At 39.8% G+C, this 21,140-nt stretch overlaps 1 protein-coding gene across 4 annotated transcripts in view; it reads right to left on the bottom strand.

Moving 5' to 3' along the window:
- Positions 1–18,176: 18,176 nt before the first annotated feature.
- The window catches only part of PSME4 (proteasome activator subunit 4), a 115,371-nt gene continuing 112,407 nt past the window's right edge, over positions 18,177–21,140 (bottom strand). For all 4 annotated transcript variants that reach the window (XM_072635572.1, XM_072635571.1, XM_072635573.1 and 1 more), the window contains 2 exons: positions 20,396–20,534; positions 18,177–19,842 (listed from right to left, as the gene is read on the bottom strand). In XM_072635572.1, coding sequence (XP_072491673.1) covers positions 20,400–20,534 — 135 coding nt within the window. In that variant the 3' untranslated portion in view covers positions 18,177–19,842; positions 20,396–20,399. The remainder of the gene's footprint in view (positions 19,843–20,395; positions 20,535–21,140) is intronic.

Genomic DNA, 21,140 nt, shown 5'->3' with positions numbered 1-21,140 from the left:
TTCCCCTCCCCAAAGGTTCTGCGTATTCTGGAATTGGCAAAGTGCTTCCAACACCTGAAATATCTCTTTTATGCTTAAACCTGAAGGATACGTGGGAGATTCATCTTTTCTGGTCTCCCCAGCTGCTAATGACTTCCCCTCTGAGGCTACCTTCTATCTGTTCTGTATATATTTTGCATGCACTTAGATATTTATATGTTCCTTTCTTCTTAAAGTCAAGGACTTCTTTCGCCTTTCTTTGTATTCCCTGAGTTTAGTTAGCAGGGTGCCTGGAACATAGTAAGCATTGAATAAATGCTTGTTTATCTTTGTTTCTCATATAAGGTCTCTATATCCAAGACAGAGAGACAACTAACAGAAATGAGCTCAAAAACTATTCTCTGATAGTTAAATGGTCAAAGGATATGAACAGTTCTCAAAAGACTTGCAAACAACCATATGGAAGAATACTCCAGAGGTGACCAAAAATAAAAGAAATGCAAATTGAAATAACTCTAAGGTTTTACCTGACACCCAGAAAATTGTCAAAGATGACAAAATATGGGAATAAGCAATGTTGGAGGCATTATGGAAAGATAGGCACACTAATACATTGTTGGTGAAGCTGAGAATCAGTTAAAAACCATTCTGGAAAGCAATCAGGAATTATGCAAATAAAGTTGCTAAAATGTCCACACCCTCCGACGGAGAGATTCCACTGCCAGGAATATACTCCAAGGAGGTCATTGATAAAAGGAAAAGTCTGCATGGACTGAAATATATTAGTTAGCCCTTTTTGTAGCAGCAAAGAACTGGAAATGAAGCAGATGTCCATCAACTGGGAGCAATGGCCAAACTATGATACATGTTAAGTGTGGAATATAATGGAATATATCTGTGCTGTAAGAAATGGCACATTTGGATAAGAGAAGCATGGGACGACTAATATGAATTGGTGCAAAGTGAAGTACGCAGAATCAGGTAACGATATACACAATGGCAAGCACAATGTAAAAGGAAAGAACCACCACAAAACAGCTGGAAAACGAATATCAAAAAATTGCAAAATATAACCTTAGCCAAAAATAAGAGATAGGAGAGGAGGGACCACTGTTTTATGGAATACAGGAAGTAGTATTGGAGGGGAGATTTAGATTATGTAAAAACAAAAGACATCAATAAAATTTATTTTAAAGCCATGCTTCATGACTATCATAGAAATCTTTCTAAAGCACTCTAAACCAATTCATATATTCCACTTTGAATTCTTTCACTATTACTATGAATGAGCAGCTGACTTATTCCACATTTTTATTATAGAGACAGGACAAATCAAGGTGCTCAAGTGATCTTGAGGGCAACACCAGCAGTTGCTGCACCTTCATTGCAAGAATTCTGGGTGAGAAAACCCTGCACATGCCAGGCTCCTTCTTGGTCTTAGAAAAATGCAAGAGAACGCAGCGGCCAAACTTCCCACACTTGGGTGCTCTCTACCTGTCCCGAATCCCAGGTTGTCCATCATTCACGTCCAGTGAAAGACACGACTTGTCTTTGGGATTTTAAAAATTTCGTGGGGATCAACCGGAGGGAAAATACTTCGGAGGGCCGGAGGGCCAAGACGCAGGCACCTCTGTGCAAGAAGCAGACAGGGAGGCCCGGGCCTGCCGGATGCGAGCCTCCAGGAGGTCCGAAATAAAGGAGGCTGGGGCCAGGGGAGCCGGGCTGGCCTTACTGCCCGGGGCGGGGGCGGGTCCCGCTGGGGCACTGAGGAGCCTGTAATGAGGAGGATCCCCGGAGGTCCAGGGGGCGGACCGGGGGGCCGCCTGCGGACCTGGGCCCTAAACACAACCCCCTTTCACCCCCGCACCCCTCCCCGCACGTCCTCTCACCTGCCCGCGGCTCCTCCTTCTCCATCCCAGGCCCAAGAGCCGGGATGCCGGGCCCGATGCAGCCGCAGCCGAAGGATGCGGGCACACGGCCTCCGCGCCATCGCGGCCACCTCCCCGAAGTAAGAGGCTGGGGGCGGAGAGACTCCGGGAAAGAGCACGGGGAGGAGGGAGCGCCGCGCCCCCTCTCGTCCCCCCCAACCCCCGCCTGGACCTGTCCCCCTCTCGGGCCCACTCCCAGCTCTTGCTCTTCCCGCTCCTGGGCTCACGTCCCCCGCAGTGGCAGAGCCCCTCCGTCCTTCCCCACTTGGCTGGGGGCTCGCGTTAGGAACGACTCCTGCGGTCACCGCCGCCCCCCCACCCCAGGTCCGCAGCCCAGCCCCCGGGGTGACAGGTCCCGCAGCCGGTCCTTCCGCACGGCCCCCTCAAGCTAGCGACACGGCGCAGGCGGCTTCCCTCCATCCCCGCGGAGGCTTCCTCGCCCCTCCCGCGGAGGCAGGGGTTTGTTTGCCCCGGGGCTCCCCGAAGGCTGAGACGATCTAGCAGGGGGTCAGGTTACCCAGGCTGGCACGGAACCGAGGGGCCACCGCATCCCACCAGCACCTGTGCCCAAGGCCGAATGCCCGCTCCAACATACCCGACACGAGAGAGGGGAAGGGGGACTTAGAAAAAGGACAGTGTAAAGGCAGGGGGGTGCAGGGCTAGGAAACGTGGGGAGACAGGGAGGTTTCAGCCTTAATGGCAGCATGTCCAGGTCGGGAGCGCACGGCGGGACCGCATGTGGTTTCTCCTGGGCCAGTTATTCATGTTAAATCGCGCAGATTCCAGTGATTCACCCCCGCCCCCTTTCCGGGCGTCCAGACGCAGAGAAGAGTGGATTTTGATTTCACAAGCCAGAATTTCAGCCTAGAGAATACAGTGGCTTTTTTTGTTCTGCCAAGTGGTTTTTATCTTTCGTTACAAGGTCTCTTCCCTGGGATGTGTCCTTCCCCTCCTCTCTATAAGTGACCCTTCAATGGACTCTATTGCATGCGCCAGGAATTTCTGGCCCTCCCCCTTCCTTTCCCTCATTTATCGCCGAACCAACTGACTAGCAAATAAATGGCAAGCCCCTGGAGCGGTGACACCTTGGCACTTACCGTGAGCTTGGGCAAATGGCTTTACCTTTCAGAGACAGTATCCTCGGCCGTAAACCGGAGGTTAATTTATTGTACCCATCTCACTGGGATGTTGGGAGACTCAAGTAAGATCATGTCAAGCCCTCTGCAAACTTTAAAGCATTATATATCAGTTATCACGGTTATTTTTTGTCGTTCAGTCGTTTCCTACTCTCCATGATCCCATTTGGGATTTTCTTTGCAAAGATACTGGTTTACCATTTCCCTCTCCAGCTCATTTTAAATATGAGGTACTTTATGAGGCAAACAGGATTGAGTGACTTGCCCAGGGTCACACAGCTAGTTTCTTAGGCCAGATTTGAAATCAGGAAGATGAGTCTTCCTGAATTCAGGCCTGGCAATCTGTCCACTGCCTACCCCTATGGTTATTTTAGATGGTCAGAAAACAAAATAACCCTAAAATAGACCCGTGTTAACATTTTAACTTCAAGTTCAATAGTTGCATGACTCTTACCTTACTAATGTATGTCAATAATGATGCAGATTTATGCAAAAGAAAACATCCACACTTTGGATTCTCTTCTAAAACTTTTGGATCATTGATTTAGAGAAGGGACTTAGAGGTCAACAGTCAATTTACACAAAATGAGACTCATAGTAGCTTAGTAATTCACCTAGTCACATGGAGAGTAAGAAGGGCCAGGACCTAAGTCCTATAAGGCCCAATTTGGTGCTCTTTCCACTGAAATGTTTTATGGAATTTACTGTGGGAATTAATGTCAGCACTTCCAGCTGAGGGACAAAGCAATGAAATGCAGGAAAACGGAAAGTGAATAAAAATAAAGTGCAAATCGTGACTATAATATGTGGGCCTTCTGATCATAAATTATGATGAAAAGTAAAAAGTACTACTTCTGCACTTCTGTCTATGGTGCAACTAATTTGCCAGGTTAAAGCAAAATGGCATAGAGAACCAGCCACACACCCTGACATGTAAGGATTGTGTGATCCTTGGGAAATCACTTCACCCTTTTAGTGATCAAGGCAAATCTATAAGGCATTAAGAGGCTGACCTTCAACAGCAGAGGTAATTTCCTCAGCTGGGAATTGCCTATATTCATACATAGACTCATACTGGACTATACAGTCCAGTTCCAAATTTTTTATTCCTCATTTAAACCAGTTTTAGATGTCAGAAAAAAAAATACCACACACAAAATCCCTTCCACTCTTCCGCTTTCCAGGTGAACTTAAGTCTCCCTGGAGGGCAAGGAAGGTTTTGCTTTTGTAACTCCAGCACCCAGAACATTGTTTTTTGGTCCAGAACAGTGATTTCCTTGTGACAGGGAACTCAATGCAGAAACTCCTTTCACAAGGTAGACCAGCAATTCTTCTGTCATTTATAGCCTCAGAGAATTGCCTAGGGCCCCTGAGGGATCAAATGATTTGTCCATAGTCACTTAGGCAGTATGAGGAAAAGGGAGGACTTAGATAGAGCCAGGCTTTCCAGACTCCCTGTATCAGGACCTTCAGGACACAAGGCCTCTGGCTTTGAACATAATAGGTGTTTAACATATATGTTACTAAATGAAATTCTTTCAAAGATTACATAATGTCTAGAATGGACTGCCAATATTAATACCAGACTCTAAGAATCTGGAGTCTGGTAGTTTTGCCATAATCAATGTTTACTGTGCACCAATACACATGCTGCTAATGCTGGACACCACACTGAAGGCAGCAAACCAGATAATGGTGGAAGATGGACTTAACCGAGTTAATCCACATGCAGGGATTCTTCTTCTTCTTATTACTTTACTAATAACAACCAGCTTCCTATTTTGACCAATTCAAAATTTAACAGTAGGTTAATTTTTTAAAAATTTGTTTTGGATATTTGTTTTGCTTTACCGGTTTCAAATGCCAAAGTTGCTAGTAAGTTCCAAAACAACTGACAAGAATGTTACTCCTTTTTTCTTTCTATGTTCATCCTTCTTCAAGAAAATAAGCAAAAGGCTACAGGAAATCTTAGGGACCTAGGTAACCATGAATTGGATAAGCAATTCTTGAATAATTAAAAGTTCACCCTGTTCTCAAACTTCTGACTTTGACTAGCACATCTATATATCGTTTTAAGGTCTGCAAGGTACTTTACGTATATCATCTCATTGGATTCTCACAGTAACCTTTGAAGGCAGGTGTTGTCATTACTCACATTTTACATATAAGAAAACTGAGGCTCAGAGAGTTTAAAGTGACTGCCATGGTCAAAGGGCTAGTAAGTATTAGAGGCAGAATAGCAACCTAGCACTCAGCTTCAAGACCAGCATTCTTTTCACTTTTCCACACTGCCTCCTTTTGGAAGTACTAATAAATCAGCATATACTTTCCCCCCCTTTTTTTCAATAGTTCTAGACAATGCCCTTTTTAATATATGTCATAACAGGCAGCATGGCATAATGGATAGGCTTCTTATAGCCAGGAAGGTTTGGGTCCAAGTCATCGCTTTCATACATACAGGTTGCATGGATCCTGGGCAAATCACATAATCTCTCTGTGTCTCAGGCAACTCTGTAAACTAGTTCATCAACTCAGATCTGAGAATTTATTTTTTTTAAATATCCTGAAAACAGTAATTCCATATAGTTGGTTTCTTTTGTAATGTTATGTATTTGATTTTGGCCATTTAAAAAAATTCTGAGAAAGGATCCATAGGCTGCCAAAGAGACTCCTCTCTCTCTCTCTCTCTCTCTCTCTCTCTCTCTCTCACACACACACACACACACACACACACCTCTCAAAACTTAACTTGCCCTCTAAACCCATAAATTGTAGAACAGTTGCTGGTGTGCATGGGTGGGATCACAGTTGCTGGCACTGAGTAGGCACATGATAAAAGCCTGCTGACTTAGGAGAATGAGTTTTTTCAGCCTAGCAGTGCTCTGTACAGATTCACAGGTCTGGACAAAAACAAAGGCACTATAAGTTTTTTATATGTGTATAAAATGACAGTAGGGACTGAAACCCTAGAGGTAAACTGGAATAGGATTGGAAGTAATTGTTAGAATTCAGGAAACTATATTTACCAAAATAATAATTTCCTCCTATTCATTCTGTTTTCATACAGATTTTGGCCAATTCATTTTCAAGCCCTGGATTGCACAGATAAGGAAATGAGGATACTCCTGCCAAATATACTCCCAAATTAGGGTAGATGATGAAGGCAGAGTCCCCCTTCATGATCATTACAGAACATAAGGATAGCCAGGCTTGGATGGGACCTTTGCAAGTCATTTAATTTAACTCTTTCATTTTTATAGATGAAGAAATTAAGTTCCAGAGGAACCAACTGCCTTGATTGAACCGAATCACATAGATTATAGTAAAGCTAGGACTAGAACTTAGATTTCCTGACTCTTCCAAAGCTCTTTTCAGATAATTTTTAAAAATATAGTTAGATTAATATGCACCCATGCCTTTGAAAGAAGGCCAGTCACATCATTTCTAATGTTTTATATAAATCTTTGCTTGTTCAAAGAAAGTGGGGAAGGGAACAAACCATTTATTAAGCACCTACTATGTGCCGGGCACTGTCCTAAGTGCTTTACAAATATTGTTTCATTTGATCCTCACAACAACCCTGTGAGGTAGGTGCTATTATGATCCCCATTTTACAGTTGAAGAAACTGAAGCAGACAGGTTAGAAAGGTTAACCAAGGTTACACAGCTAGTAAACGTCTGAAGATGGAATTCTTGCTGCCCTCATCTGAGTGAACTCCAATTATCAGTAGGGATGGTGACTGGACCTTAATGGCATAGGTACAGGGAACTCCCAGGCAAGGAATTCCTTCTGCCAATGCAGGTATTAACTGTCTTTGCACTATTTCATCCTAACAGAAAAGCCTAGGGTATTGAGATGAAGTGAGTTGCCCAGGGTCACACAGTCAATATTCATCAGAGGGAGTACTTGAATTTGTCTTCCTAGCTGGTCATTGACTCTGCCACACCACTTTTCATCACTTTACAATGTCCTTTCCAAAATGTGGTAACCCAGAAATGATGTGATCTAACAATGAGCATGGTGATGACAGTACAGAATACCTTCGGGTATGCAAAGTGCTTTAAATAACTTACTGGAATCTCACAATCACCCTTATTCCCATCTTACAGATGAGGAAACTGAGGCTCAAAGGGGCTGTTACTTGACAGTCATTGTACAACTAGTATGTGTTGAGGCAAAATTTGAACCCAGCTCTACACAGTTCTGCCTCCAACATTCTATTCACTATGCCCAGCTGCCTCTAGAGGAGGACCACCATTGTAGCCCTGGACATCATGCCTTCCTTATGGCAGATTAAGACTACATAAGCTTTTTAAACTGCTGTACCAATGTGTGTGTTCGTCCCTTGTTGCTGAAGGCCATGCCATCAGAGAAATAATGACATGACTTGCACTTGACTTTATTTTGAGTGAGGGTGGGCTGTGCAGGTCACCAGCCCCATTTCTCCTCCAGTCATCTGAATCCAGTGACCAGATATTCATCAGGATAGCTGGAGATGACCCAGGATGAGGCAGTTGGGGTTAAGTGACTTGCCCAAGGTCACACAGCTAGTGAGTGTCAAGTTGAACTCAGGTCCTCCTGACTCCTGCATTGGTGCTGTATCCACTGCACCACCTAGCTGCCCTGCTGTATCAATATATAGAGAGGGAATGAGGCATTGTAAATACTAACAGAGAGCCCTGAGTTCTCAACCCACTTCTGCCACTTTACAAGCTGATCTCCCTGCTAGACTGCAGTCTTTCGCTTTTCCAATCCATCCTCCACCATTGCCAAACTGATGCTTCAATAACACAGGTCTGATCTTGTTACCCTACTGGAGCTTCAGACGCTCCAGTGGCTTCCTATTGCCTTTCAGATGGATGCGTGAAAAATGGATGGAAAAGCATTTCATTTAATAGCCAATGGCTTTCAACTTTAATGTACTGAGGAATTGGCATCAGAAAGGGACTGGTGGCCAGGGAAGAGCTTGTTAATCTATGAAGTGGCTGGGATAGTGGGTAGGGCCCAGAGGAGACTGACATGCTGTTGCAGGAACAATGCTTCTGAAGGGAGTAGAGGAAGTTACCTCAAGTCAGGTAAACATTTAAACTAGTGTTGAACATACCACGTGACCTGCAATATTTTCAAGGGCCATCCAACCAGATTAAAATATACTTCCCCACAATAACTTTGTATTTTCTTTATATGTGATGGCAATATGTATCATGTTTATATTTTGAAAGGTAAACCCAAATGACCAGAGAGAGCCTCAAAGTCAACAAGATCAAGTTCTTCTTCTGAAACATGCTGCCTGGGTCTGGTCAGGTCATTTCACTTTAGCATTTGAGGCAACTCTCTTAAGACTATATATAAAATTGTAGATAAAGTGATGACTTGTTTACATAGAGATTTTCTCAGCTGGAAGCTCCATATACTAAGGCAATCATAGGTCCAATCTCCATCACTATATTTGCCATATATTACATTTATATTACATTAAAATGTAAGCTTCTTGAAAGCATTTCATTTTTGTCCTTGTATTACTAGAGCATCTAGCACAGTACCTAGTACACAGTAGGCACTTAATAAAGAGGATCTTACGATCACAAATCTAGAGTTATAAGACATCTCAGCAACCATGCTTTACTGATTGACTGATTCAATTGCAAAGAAGGGAAAAGATAAGAATGCTGAAATTACCTCATATTTATGTTGCACTTATTTCATATTTACTTATATATATATATGTGTATATGTTGTTTCCTCTAATAGAATGTAAGCTCTTTGAGAGCAGAGACTATTTTTTAAAAAATCATTATATCTTTGGTATTTGGCCCGGAGAAAGGTGCTGTTGATAGTAGCTGTGTGACTCTGGACAAGTCACTTAATCTCTCAAGAGGTTTTGGAGACTCCCTAAAATTTGTTTGCTGCTTTCTAATTGGTAGGTTGTCTGCTGTGTGGACTAAGTTTCCCCCATAGATAAATTCACAGATTCTTTTTCATAATTCCTACTGCATCCCATGGTTGACATGTATTGAGTCTGTAGACCATGAAAACCCCAGTTCTTCAGATGAAATGCTGCCTTCCCTTAGTGGTATACTTGTGAAGCTGATTTTTTAAAAAATCCTCTATTTAAGTTCACCTAATAAGATTCAATTTAGGGTTCTCTTACTCTATTTATCTCTATTTAAGTTCACCTATTTATTTCTATTTATGTTTATCTCTATTTAAGTTCACCTAATGAGATTCAATTTAGGGTTCTATCCCATCAAGATCTTGTAGGACTCTTGCCATCTAAACATCATTGATCCCTCCCAGCTTTGTATCATCAGTCAAGCATTCCATTTATGCCTTTATCCAAGTCATTGATAAAAATATAAAATAGCACAGAGCAACACTCACATTCCCAGAGCACCCTTCCTTTAAAGTGAACCTCAGACTATTAATGTCTGCTCTTTGGGGCTGGCCATCCAACCAGTTCCAGATTCATCTAACTACATTATCTAGCCAACATCTCCGAGTCCTGTCCACAAGAATAGCATGAGATACTGTCAAATCCTTTGTTAAAAAAGCCTGGCAAATCACATCTACAGCGTTCCTCTGAAACACCAGCGTCCAAAAAGGAAATGAAGCTAGTCAGATATGAGCTGTCCTTGATGAAGCCACAATGAAGCCGCTGCTTTTTTCTATATCTTCATTGACATTCCTTTAATATTATTTTCTAAAATTTTCTAGGAATCTAAGTTAAGCTTGCTGGTCTATAGGTTTTAGATTCTTTTGTCTTCCCTTTTTAAAACCAAAACAACATCTGTTATTCTTTTTCATTCTGAGGCATCTCTCCCATTTTTTCTAGGACCTTTCAGGGACCACTGACAAAAGGTCCAGCAATCATATCTGTCAGTTCTTTCAATACCTGAGATTAGTTCCTGAGCCAGATGACTTGAATTCAACAAGGGTAATTAGCTGCTCTCTTACTATTCCTCTGATTCTTTTGGGTTATTAACTCCTTATTATCCGTTTTTCTACTTCTTTTTCCAGTTCAGACATCATTCTCCTTCACATATCAGGATGGTAAAGGGCCTTGCATTTGTGTGATGAGGATGAATTGAAGGGACTGAGAATGCTTATCCTGTAGGAGAGAAAACTTAGGGCAAGTAAGGACTGTTTTCTTCAAGTGTTTGAAGAGGTAAGTGACAAAGAGATTACACTTGGTCTGTCTTCTGAGGTCAAACAGAAACAACAGGTAGAAAAAGAGATAAATTTAGGCTTAATGTCTGGGAAAACTTCCTAACAATTTTAGATATCCATAAATCTGCTTTGGAAAGTAGCGGGCTCCCCCTCATTGGAGGTCTTCAAGCAGAGACTAGATGACCACTTGTTGGGTATTTTGTAGCAGAGATTCCTTTTCAGGTCTAGCTTAGGCTAGAAAGCCAGTGAGGTGTCTTCCAAGTCTGAAACTCTTGTGTGATTCTGCAGAAAAAAACAGAAGCAAAATAAGAGGTGAACAGCTCTGCCTTCTTTTATCATCCCATCTTCCCTGATCACGTCATAATTCCTTCTATGATTCTTTTTCCCACGTTAGCCTTGTAACAAAATCTTTTTGTTGCCCTTGTCTTTTCCCCTAGCCTAAGCTGATTGTGAGTCCTACAATTCCTGACATTGCTTACAGAACTTGGCTCTGCTTTTGTATTTCAAATCCATTACCTGCCCTTGTTTCCATCTTCTGTATATGCCTTATAAAAATCTAAGTTGGTTGGTGACAGTTCCCTGTGCATCCACTTTGGTCTCTTTAGATAGTTCCTTTTCCACCTCATTGGAACTGTTTCTTTGATAACTATAATATACATGTTGAATTGTTTATGAACAATTTTAATGTTAAATTCTTCAGAAAGGCACAAAACAAAGATCTCTATGAGGTCTCAGGGAGTAAGATCATTACTGACCACAGAAATCAGGGAAGATTAAAGAGAATCATAGATTGGAAGTGGAAGATGTAGGAGGTGGTATTTCAATTAAATGCAAGGTACATAATATGCTAGGGCTTGGAATACAATGAACAAACAAAACAAAAGAAACCTCTGCCCCCAAGGAGCTTACATTCTACTGGGGAAACATATACACAAATAGATACAAAGCAAATACATTATTTTTTATTTTTATTTTTGGCAGAAGAGGGAAAGAGCATTAACAACTTGGGTAGGGGATCAGGAAGACTCAGGATTCCAAGCAATGAGAAATGCATATTCAAAGTATGGGGAACAATCTATACAAAGACAAACAAAAAAAGGAAGCAAAAGGTTTTTACAGGAGATTACAAGCAGGCCAGTCTGGCTGGAGCACCATATGATGGAAAGTAATATTAAATCAGTCTAGAAAGACAAATTGAACATGGTAACATTTTAAATGCTAAATAGATGAACTTGTATTTTATTCTAGAGCAAAACAGGGAGCCAGTGAAGTCTGTTGATGTTGGGAATGACAGTTAGACCAGTGCTTTAGCACACCAAAATGGCAGCTTTGTGGAAGATCGTAGATTGGAGAACCAGAAGAAGCAGAAAGATCAGTTATGAGGCTGTTGCAGTTTAAAGGTAAGAGGGCATGAAGGCCTGAACTAGTATGGTGGCTGTTATTTGAGAAGACTTTTTTTTTTTTTTATTATTAAACTATCAACTTATTTATTAAATGCTTACTTTGTCAGGGACTGTTCTAAGTGGTTGGGATACAAATAAGAAAAACAAAGATGATTCCTGCCCACACAAAAAAGATGAAAAGGGAATGCCAGAGGGTGGGCTAGGGGTGGGGAACATGAGGATGATGGTAGAGTGAAAACCATGCAGAGTAGCTGGTGACAAATGAAAAGATGGTTGACATTTTGAGCCCTCTAGGAAGGGAGGCAATATGAGTAGCTTTTATGCTCCACCCTCCAATCAGAGGAGCAGAAACTGAGGGTACTGTTGAGGTGTAAGTACCAAGGCTGAAGTAATCTTGTTCAATTTCCTAGTGAAAAGGTTATCCCTGAAGTGGGAGGGAGAGGAGGAAGAGGAAGATGAGGATGATGCTGATGATAGTGAAGTCAAAACCAAGCAAAACAGCTGGTGGCAAAAGAAGACCAGCCTGAGAGATGTTATAGATCTATAATCAACAAGACTAAGGACTGAGAAAAATACAAAGACAGGGGGTATTCAAGGAACTGTTGGTAATCCAGTTTGGTTGGAATGCAGAATTCATGGTGTGAATAGCATAAGATTAAGATTAGAATGGTGGGGATGCCCTTTCCAAAGAAACTCATATGCCATGCTTAGTTTAGAGTTTGAACTTTATTCAGTCAGCAATAGAGGGCCACTGAATTTTTGACCAGAAGTGACATGCTTAAGGAAAATTAGTTTGACAGAGATATGAAGCATGGATTGAAGTGGAGAGATTAATGGTGGGGAAGATTTCATGAGAAATTATTACAATAACCTAAAATAGTGGGGGCAGACAGGTGGCACAGTAGATAGAATTTGGGGTCTGGAGTCAGGAAGACTCATCCTCCTGAGTTCAAATCTAGCCTGACACTAGCTGTGACTCTGGGCAAATCATTTAACCCTGTTTGCCTCAGTTTCCTCATCTGTAAAATGAGCTGGAGAAGGAAATGGCAAACCATTCCCAGTATCTCTGCCAAGAAAACCTCAAATGGGGTCATGAAGACTTGAGACATGACTGAGTTGTGATTGGGGAAAAGGGGAAACAGGGCAGATGTGAGATGCAGAGGTAGAATTAATAGGCCTTGACAACTGATTGGATATGAAAAATCAGAGAATAAAAGAGCAGACACATTCCTGAGTCTTAGACATGGATAGACTGAGTGAATGTTGGCCTAAGGATAAAGAGTGAAGTTAGAGAGAAGAGTATCATTGGAAAATACATAGTAGCAATAGGTTTGTGGCAACAGGCATGGAATAGATTGTCAGTCAAGACTTTTAAAATCTACATCAACAGTATCAATTGTGTACACTGGTTGTTGTAGAAAATCAGAAGAAAAAATATTATCAATTAGGCTTGTCTTGGTCACCAAAAGTTTTCTAAAAGAGGCAAATTTTGAGTAGACCTAAAGAAAGGGTAGCTGGAATGTGTGAAGAAAACAAGCATGTAAGTGCCCAGTATGTGCCAGGCACTGTGCTAACTGCATTACAGATATTTCATTTGATTCTCAACAATCTTGGCAAGTAGGTGTTATTATTCTCATCTCCATTTTACTAAGGAAACTAAAACAGACACAGGTAAAGGGATTTGCCCTGGGTCACACAGCTACTAAGCATGTGCAGTCAGATTTGAGTTAGTTCTTCCTACCTCCATACCCAGCACTCTATCCCCCGTACCAGCTAGCTGGAAATTTTTAAGATATAAATGTTACTTTTGAATTGAGGGGCATTTAAGTATATTTTTTAAAAAACCATTCTACTTTCAGTTTAGTGCTGGTATAAATCTTAGTTTTCCAAATATAGGAACTTCCCTTTCCTCGAGCCCCCCCGCCCCCCAAACAAACAAAACAAAAACCAAAACTCAAAACAAAAAAAAAAAATAGGAAAGGAGTTTTAAAAAAGGTAGATGTGGACTGACTTGAACTTGGGCAATTGGTTGTTTTTTTCTGTATTTTTTTTTTAAATAAAAAGACATTCATTGACAAAGATCTGATCAATTTACTGGGTCAATACACAATGGAGTTGTTTCACTAATTAAGGTGACTTTTGAGTTATTTATCTGATATGGAAGTAGGATAGATATTTTCTTTTGGGGAGGGGAGAACTGGTCTGTGATTTCATTGTTGGGGAGGTATCAATGAGGAAATTTCTCTACCAATACAATCTCTACAACTTAATTGTCTTGTTTCCTGGAACACGAGAAATGAAATGACTTTTCCAGGGTCACAGAGAGCTAGTATGTGTCATAGGACTTGAGGACAGAGAAATTTTCCAAGAAAAGATTTCATTTGGGAAACAGAGAACACAACTAACAGAAGCAAGAACACATTCTGCTAATTCTGCTGATAACTATATTCAGTAACCAAAGCTCCAGTCTTAATCTGGAATTTAAAACAAGTACCACATAGCATTTTAAAAAGAAAAAACTTATGCCTATTACATGATCTAGGATATTGAAGTAGAAATTTCCAGCCAGTAAGCAAATTAATACCTAGATTTTGAGGAGGTTCATCAAAAATGTTGGTATGAAAAATGTCTGATCTGAGTCATTTGGGCACAAGCAAAATGACGTTCATGAGTAAGCCATAAAGATTTTTTGATAGCTGGCTATGGAGAACAACTTCCAGGGACAGGTTGTTACTGGTCCCTTATTTGCCCCAAGGAAAAGTCCAAGTTAACCAAAAGGTCATCAGGCTTTATTGCCTTGCCCCCTGGGGTCAACTTCATGCAAATTTATGAAAAGCTAGTAATCTGGCATAAATTTTGATGACCAGCTCTATCCCTTGTAGAGGGCAGGTTTCATGCCCATTTCATTTATAATAATTTATCAGGATGAACAATAGCTAGGATTAAAATAAAATGTTTTGAATTTTGAGTTCCAGTTTTAGAATTTCTGCTTTGTGGAAAATCTGAGGGATAGAGAAACAGTATCATTTCCTGAGGAGATAATGTAGAATAGTGGAAAGATTGCTGGCTCTAGAGTCAGAGGGGCCTGAGTTTGAATCACATTATTAACTAGTGTTACTTTGGGCAATTTACTTAACCTATCTGGGCCTCAGTTTCCTCATCTTTAAAATGTTTGGAGTAGAAAACTTCTAAATTTCAATTCAAAATTTATGGAATATGACCTTAAACATTTATAAATAACTCTCAAGTCTTGGTTCATTGTTACTTCAAAATAGCCCTGTAAGAGTTGACAGGTAAGTAAACTGAGGCATTGAGGTTACACAACTTATAGTTGGTCACAAGGTTTCAGTTACAGAACTAGGGCTGAATCTGGGTCTCCTTATTCCTAGTCGTGTTTCTCCTTCAATTACATTGGTCAGCAACACTGAGAAAGTGCAAATACAATACAAAAGAGACCAAGCAAGCCTCAGCGAGGCTTACCCTAATGAACTAAAAGGTTTTACAAGTCTTCTTCACACAGTAACTCCCTACCCTTCTCACATCACAGAGGAATGAGACTAAAACAAACCTGTTTCACATAAAGACATTCCTTAGTTTGAATTCAGCTGATATGTTTTCCTCTAGTCCAAGTTATCTGGAATGAGGAAATTTTTGTTTCAAGACCTATTACGGCACACCAAGCTGCTCTAAAGTATTAATGTGTATTATATAATAGCTTTCTACAAATTCCTTTAGTTACATAACAAACATATCACACCATTGTCTTCCCTAAATTTGGAGAGATTAAGAATTCTGGTTAAAAAGGACAAAGGTCTTTAACTTTTATGCATGAAAAAATTAACTAGCAAAGGCATGGCATCCCCTCGAAGCACAGCATACAGGAAAGAACATCATGCTAACTAACACTGGGGACACCAAATTCTACCCACCTTGTGCAAATCATTTAACCCCTCTGAGCCTGTTTCTGCATTTACAAAAATGAAGAGATATTGTTTGCTAATATTCCTTACATGTCTTAAATTGAGTCCTGTGATTCTCAGTTAACCAAGCACCTTTCACAAACCATTTTAATCTAATTATCATTTATTTTCTACCAGAGCATCTTTATTTCAACTCTATCATGAGACTCACATTAGGCAAAAACAAAACAAACAAAAAACAGGCCCCAACTTTAGGACAGAGAGATAATTCACAATCAACCTATGCAGATTATAACATGAGAACCAAAGTGGTACGTACACACACACACACACACACACACACACACGACAGTAGGGGAAGGAGGAAGGCACTCGAAGTTGAAGGAATCACCAAAGATTTCATGTTAAGAAGGTGGTACTTGAGTTGAACACCAAAGAATAGGGATTCCAAGAGGCTATGAAGAGGTACTACACCTCAGGCATGAGATAAAAGGCCATGAACAAGGAATAATAAAGGCAATTTGGTTGGGTAATATGTATGGGAGTGGGGGTAATGTATAATAAGGCTAGAAAACTTAGTTGGGGTCAAGTTGTGAAGGGCATTCCTTAAATGTGAAATATTTGATCCTAGAGACTATCAGGAGCATCAAGGAGGTACCTAAGTAGAAACAGCAACATTCAGACCCAGAAATCACTTTGGCAGCTAGTTGTGTGGGAGATGAATTGAAGTGGGTAAGGACCAGGCAGTGATATCAATTAGAAGGCTATTACAATACTTCAGATGAACAGTGAAAAAGATCTAAACTAGGGTGGTGACTGTAGGAATGGAGAGAAGGGGACAGAGATGAGAGCCATGGCAAAGGTAGAAATGACAAGGTTGGCAACTGCTTGGATGTGTGGGTTAAGGGTAGTGGGACATCTCAGATGACTCAGGAAAAAGGTGGATTAGCAGAATAGTAGTGCTCTCAACAGAGAGAAATAAGTTAAACAGAGGAGTGGGTTGGGGAGGACAGGGAGTTTTGAGATGTCCACTGGACATCTGGTTCAAAAGGTTCATGAAGCAGTTGGTGATGGAGAGATTAAAGCTAGATATATAAGATCACTAAGTGTGAGAGTAAAGATAAAAGAACCCAGGGCAGCCTTGGATTACAGCCACTGTTAGTGAGTGTGAAACAGATGATTACTGCAGCTAAGGAGACTCAGGAGTGGTCAGACAAGTGGGAGGGGAACTAACGAGAATAGTGTCATGAAAACCAAGAGAACAAAGGTTGCCAACAGTGTTAAACGCTACAAAGATCATGTACATCAACTGCAACTCTACATCTTCTCTTCCAAAAGGACAGTAGCATGAATAAACACTTACAAATAAAGTGTAAATGAGACCAAATAAATCACAGAAGCTAAGTAGCTGCCAAGGAAGACAAAATAACTGAAACCCGACGCATATCATTTATGCAGTTCCTAAAAATGTGTTACTTCCAAAAGTGCTATCAGATCTTATTTATTTTAAGTCAGTTGTAACCAGTAAAATATTCTTCTATGGTAATAATATTCCACAGAAAGCGTGTAGGTTTCTGGGCTACAAAATATTTTTACACTTAAAAGTGTAAATGAATTATTAGTGTACTACTAGCATAGGCAGCTCCCAACACACAAAATAGGTTATGTTTCAAAAATGCATTGTTATGTTACCTTGGAATTTAGAGCCTTTCCCCACAAAAATGACAGAAATGGTAATCAGGTACCTAGTCTAGCTAAGATAATTTGTCCTTAATACAGCTGAATAATATTGATGAAAAATTAGTAGAAAGCAATATTGTGGAAAAACTAGTAAACAATACTGAAAATAAGTAAAACTGAATCAGAAAGTTTGTTTAAAAAGACTGTGTCTGACAAGAGACAGATCAGTTAGATTAAGATTTTTTTTTTTTTGTGAAGCTCCTAAAGGGCTATTTCTTTAATATCAACAAAATCATTACTATACTTATCCACTCTAATTTCAGATTTTTTTTTTACTTGTTAACTTACAGGCATTCCCTAAAATAGAAGTTAGAGTTGGGAAAGAAGTGAGTCACAGAAGAATTTTAGAAAGATTGCTTGAGATACAAAAAATGAAAAAAGAAGAAAATCAGAGATACACAGTATGTGCACAGTGTTCTCGAATGGGATAGGAAGAAAATCTGGATGAGTCAAACAATTCTGCTTGCTGATCATGACGTGCATAGGCAACAGAATAGCTTGGATACTATAAAGAGTAAGTACCACCTGCATGGAGGTAGCCACATTCATTTATAAGATGATGTCATAATTCAATATCTGATTTAATCTTCTAAGTAATTAGTGGTGATCTTTCCTAAATACGGAGTCCTCTACTGACCCAGTGAATACTATTTGTTTAGATTACTATGTTCCAAACTTTTCTTTCAAGGAATGAATTCATACAACCCTAAAATGTCCCTTAGTATGGTTATCTTTCAAATTTTGTGCAGATACATTTTAAAGAACAGTCTTGCACTCAGACACTTAGTTTAAAGCTGTCAGATAACAAATAGTTCTATGAGATTAAAAAAAAAAACACAACAAAGTACCAAATATCACTACAAACTTAATTTTCTTCCCAGAATTAAGACAAAAACCAAGTGTTACAAACAATCCATTTATTGGGTTTTGAACTAGGTACACAATTGAAATAAGTTTTGGCACTACTCTATACAGTGATTACGTCTGTGTGCTGACACTTAGGAAATACTGAACTAGGAACACTGCTGTGCTTAAAGTCTGTATTGAGTCACTAACTCAGGTAGGTATTCAAAAAACATGTTTTTAGTGTTCCTGCAAGGAAGACTGTACAGGTTGTGTGAACGATGAACACACCAACTTGTGAATTATTTCAACTTAAAAAGTACCTTGCATCTACAAACTTGCCATAGAACATGGGATGTTAGAATTTAGAAATGCACACAAAAAGTTACATGAGACATACTAATGAGTAAAATGAAATTCAAACCAACCCCCTCCCCTTCACTCCCCGCCCCAACCCACCTCAGCTTTTGTAACATGAAAAGATAATTAAGGAGAATAATTTAAACACACAAATAATGGCATTTGATTAGCTACAAAAGCCATAATCACTACAGCATAAACATCTAAATGTGAATTTTACAAATCAATTTCACAAGGGTGTTGTGTAAAAGGTTGTAATCTGTACAATGTCTTGCCAATGCAATACCTCTACAGTTTATACAGTCTTTTACATATATGCAACATATATTAAACAGGTCAATTAAATAGCCAATAGTTATCAGCCTCTCAGCGATGTTGCAGGCAAAAAATATACAGAACTTCCAGAAACTCAGCAGTCTTCCATTTATGTAAAGTACACCAGGGAGGGTCAAACATATTTGTAAAGAATACAGGGTAAAAAAGTCAGTTTTTTTCTTTTTGTTTATTTTTTAATACACACAAATGTATACACACATTCCAATCAATTAAAATGTTGCTCATCAGTCCTCCCCGCCCCACAGCCCCTCCCCCCCTTCATCTATTGGCTCTATTCAGCACCAAAAACTCTAATCTACAGGAAGCAGGTGGACATAGGCTTCAATTCAGTATCTTGGTCAAGCACTCCACCAGGTCATGGATGAGGTTATAGATACTTCCGCTGTTTTCCCTCCTTTCTAAGTATGGCTACCCTGATCCAGGCTGAAGAGGTTACAAGGCTTTCCATAGCCCACAGCTTTAAAGTCAACAAAGACTTAGAAAAAGTTCAAAAGAAGTTGAGATGAGTGAAATGACAGGACCTGTCAGCAAATGGATGTTTTTGATCCCAAGGAGCAATAGTATTTTAAAGGGTTCCCAGATTCTGGTCCTGGATGCTGTGGTCTTAATTAATATTGGACAACTGTTTGTTTGCTGAAGGTTTGCAGCTCTTTAAGATGTTGCACAGAGAAAGTTATCTACTGATAAATCAGGGAATGCATCCTGACAAATGAAGAATCAAATGAAAGCTGGGAACCTATGGAACACGGACCAAATGAGACTGAACATGAAAACCACCAAAAGCAATTAGGCTTGACAGGCAGTTTCAGAAACCTGCCAAGAACTCCCACAGCTGGTACCTGAGGAACTGGAATTTTTGATGAAAAGAGCCTGAAGTTAGGGCTACTCATCTGTACTGGGGAAGGAGGAGGGAGAGTTTCATTTAGGCAGCAGGATTTCCAAGTCTAAAAGTTTTTATACATGAAATTTCTTTGAGTTTCCTCTATCACTGCAGAAAGGTTTCTGAGGCCTCCCTCATTAATGAAGAACCTGTAACAAATAGTTAAAAATCTAGATTAAACATTTTTATTCTTTTAAAGGACTTGAGAATGAAAAGGGAGAGGAAAAGGCTAGCTATCACACTAAAATTATCAAGAAGAACTGGCCCAGTAGCCTAGAAATCCCACAAGACAAATAAGACAGTATTTGGCCAGTACTCCCACCTATGACAAAGGCTGAAAAGGTGACGGATTTTTTTATATGTTACGTTATCTGGTTAATATCCAGAGTAGAAAGAATTTCATTTATATTAGTCTCAAGAAAGAGTGAAAAGGAGACAAGGCTTGCAAGAAGTGTGTGCATTTTCCTCAGTGGGTTGTTTGCAAATGGAATGGATTTGGATATATATTTCACCATACATTTAAATACACTGTTAGTCATATTGTAAATACATGGTTGCTAAAGTAAAATATTTTTTTAACTGTCAATCCTACAATATGATTATCACCCAAGAACATAAGCAGAAACAAAATATTTTATTTTCAAAAAATGAAGAGCACTACCTCCTGTTATTAGTGTTATTGAAATCCAGAACTTTACTTACTTTTCTATGCATAATAGCACGGTGACACCAGGAGATCAGTGAGCACAAGCAGCTGATCATCAGTGAATTGCTGTTTGTGCTCCTGCCAGTTGTCATGGTGTGTTCTTCGGAAATTAGATAAGGTCTTCTTTACAGTCATCTAAAGAACAGGTAATCCAAAGACTTTTAACCCTTTCTGAATACACTCAGGCTCATTAAAGAGGAATTAAATAGGAAAAAAAAATCTATCTCCCAAGACGGCAGTTCTCAAGCTCTTTTGGTCATCTTTGACCAAATCAAAGTTCTTAATCCACACTTTTTTTTTCTCTTGCAACAAAAAAGACCTCAAGCAACCTCGGAATTACTGGGAAGAATAGTACAGCTTTAAATAGTAACAATTCTCAACATGGAAGGGTAAGTGTATGATTCTATTACTCATAATAATTTATAGAGAACAACTCATGGTCCATACCATAATTCAGTGACAATCACACTATTTTATTCCTAAATTAAATGTAAAATATTACCTAACTAGCTATTCTGCATTCAGCAAAAATGATAATACTTAAGAATAAAAACTAGTATGATACTGGATACTTCTGGGCTCCCTGTAAATGGCTCTTTGCTACAATAAAGGTAAGAAAAGGGTTGTCAGAAAGAAAAATTAACAATTTGTAGTTTTAAAAAAAAAATCAAAATAAATTTTGAGGGATTTTTTGGGGGGGGGGAGTGGATAAAAAGATTGATACAGAATGTGTAATAAAAC

The sequence above is a fragment of the Notamacropus eugenii genome, chromosome 1 (assembly GCF_028372415.1).
Source record: "Notamacropus eugenii isolate mMacEug1 chromosome 1, mMacEug1.pri_v2, whole genome shotgun sequence".
NCBI lineage: Eukaryota > Metazoa > Chordata > Mammalia > Diprotodontia > Macropodidae > Notamacropus > Notamacropus eugenii.
The sequence above is the reverse complement of the archived record's forward strand: the minus strand, read 5'-3'. Positions and strand labels throughout refer to the sequence as shown.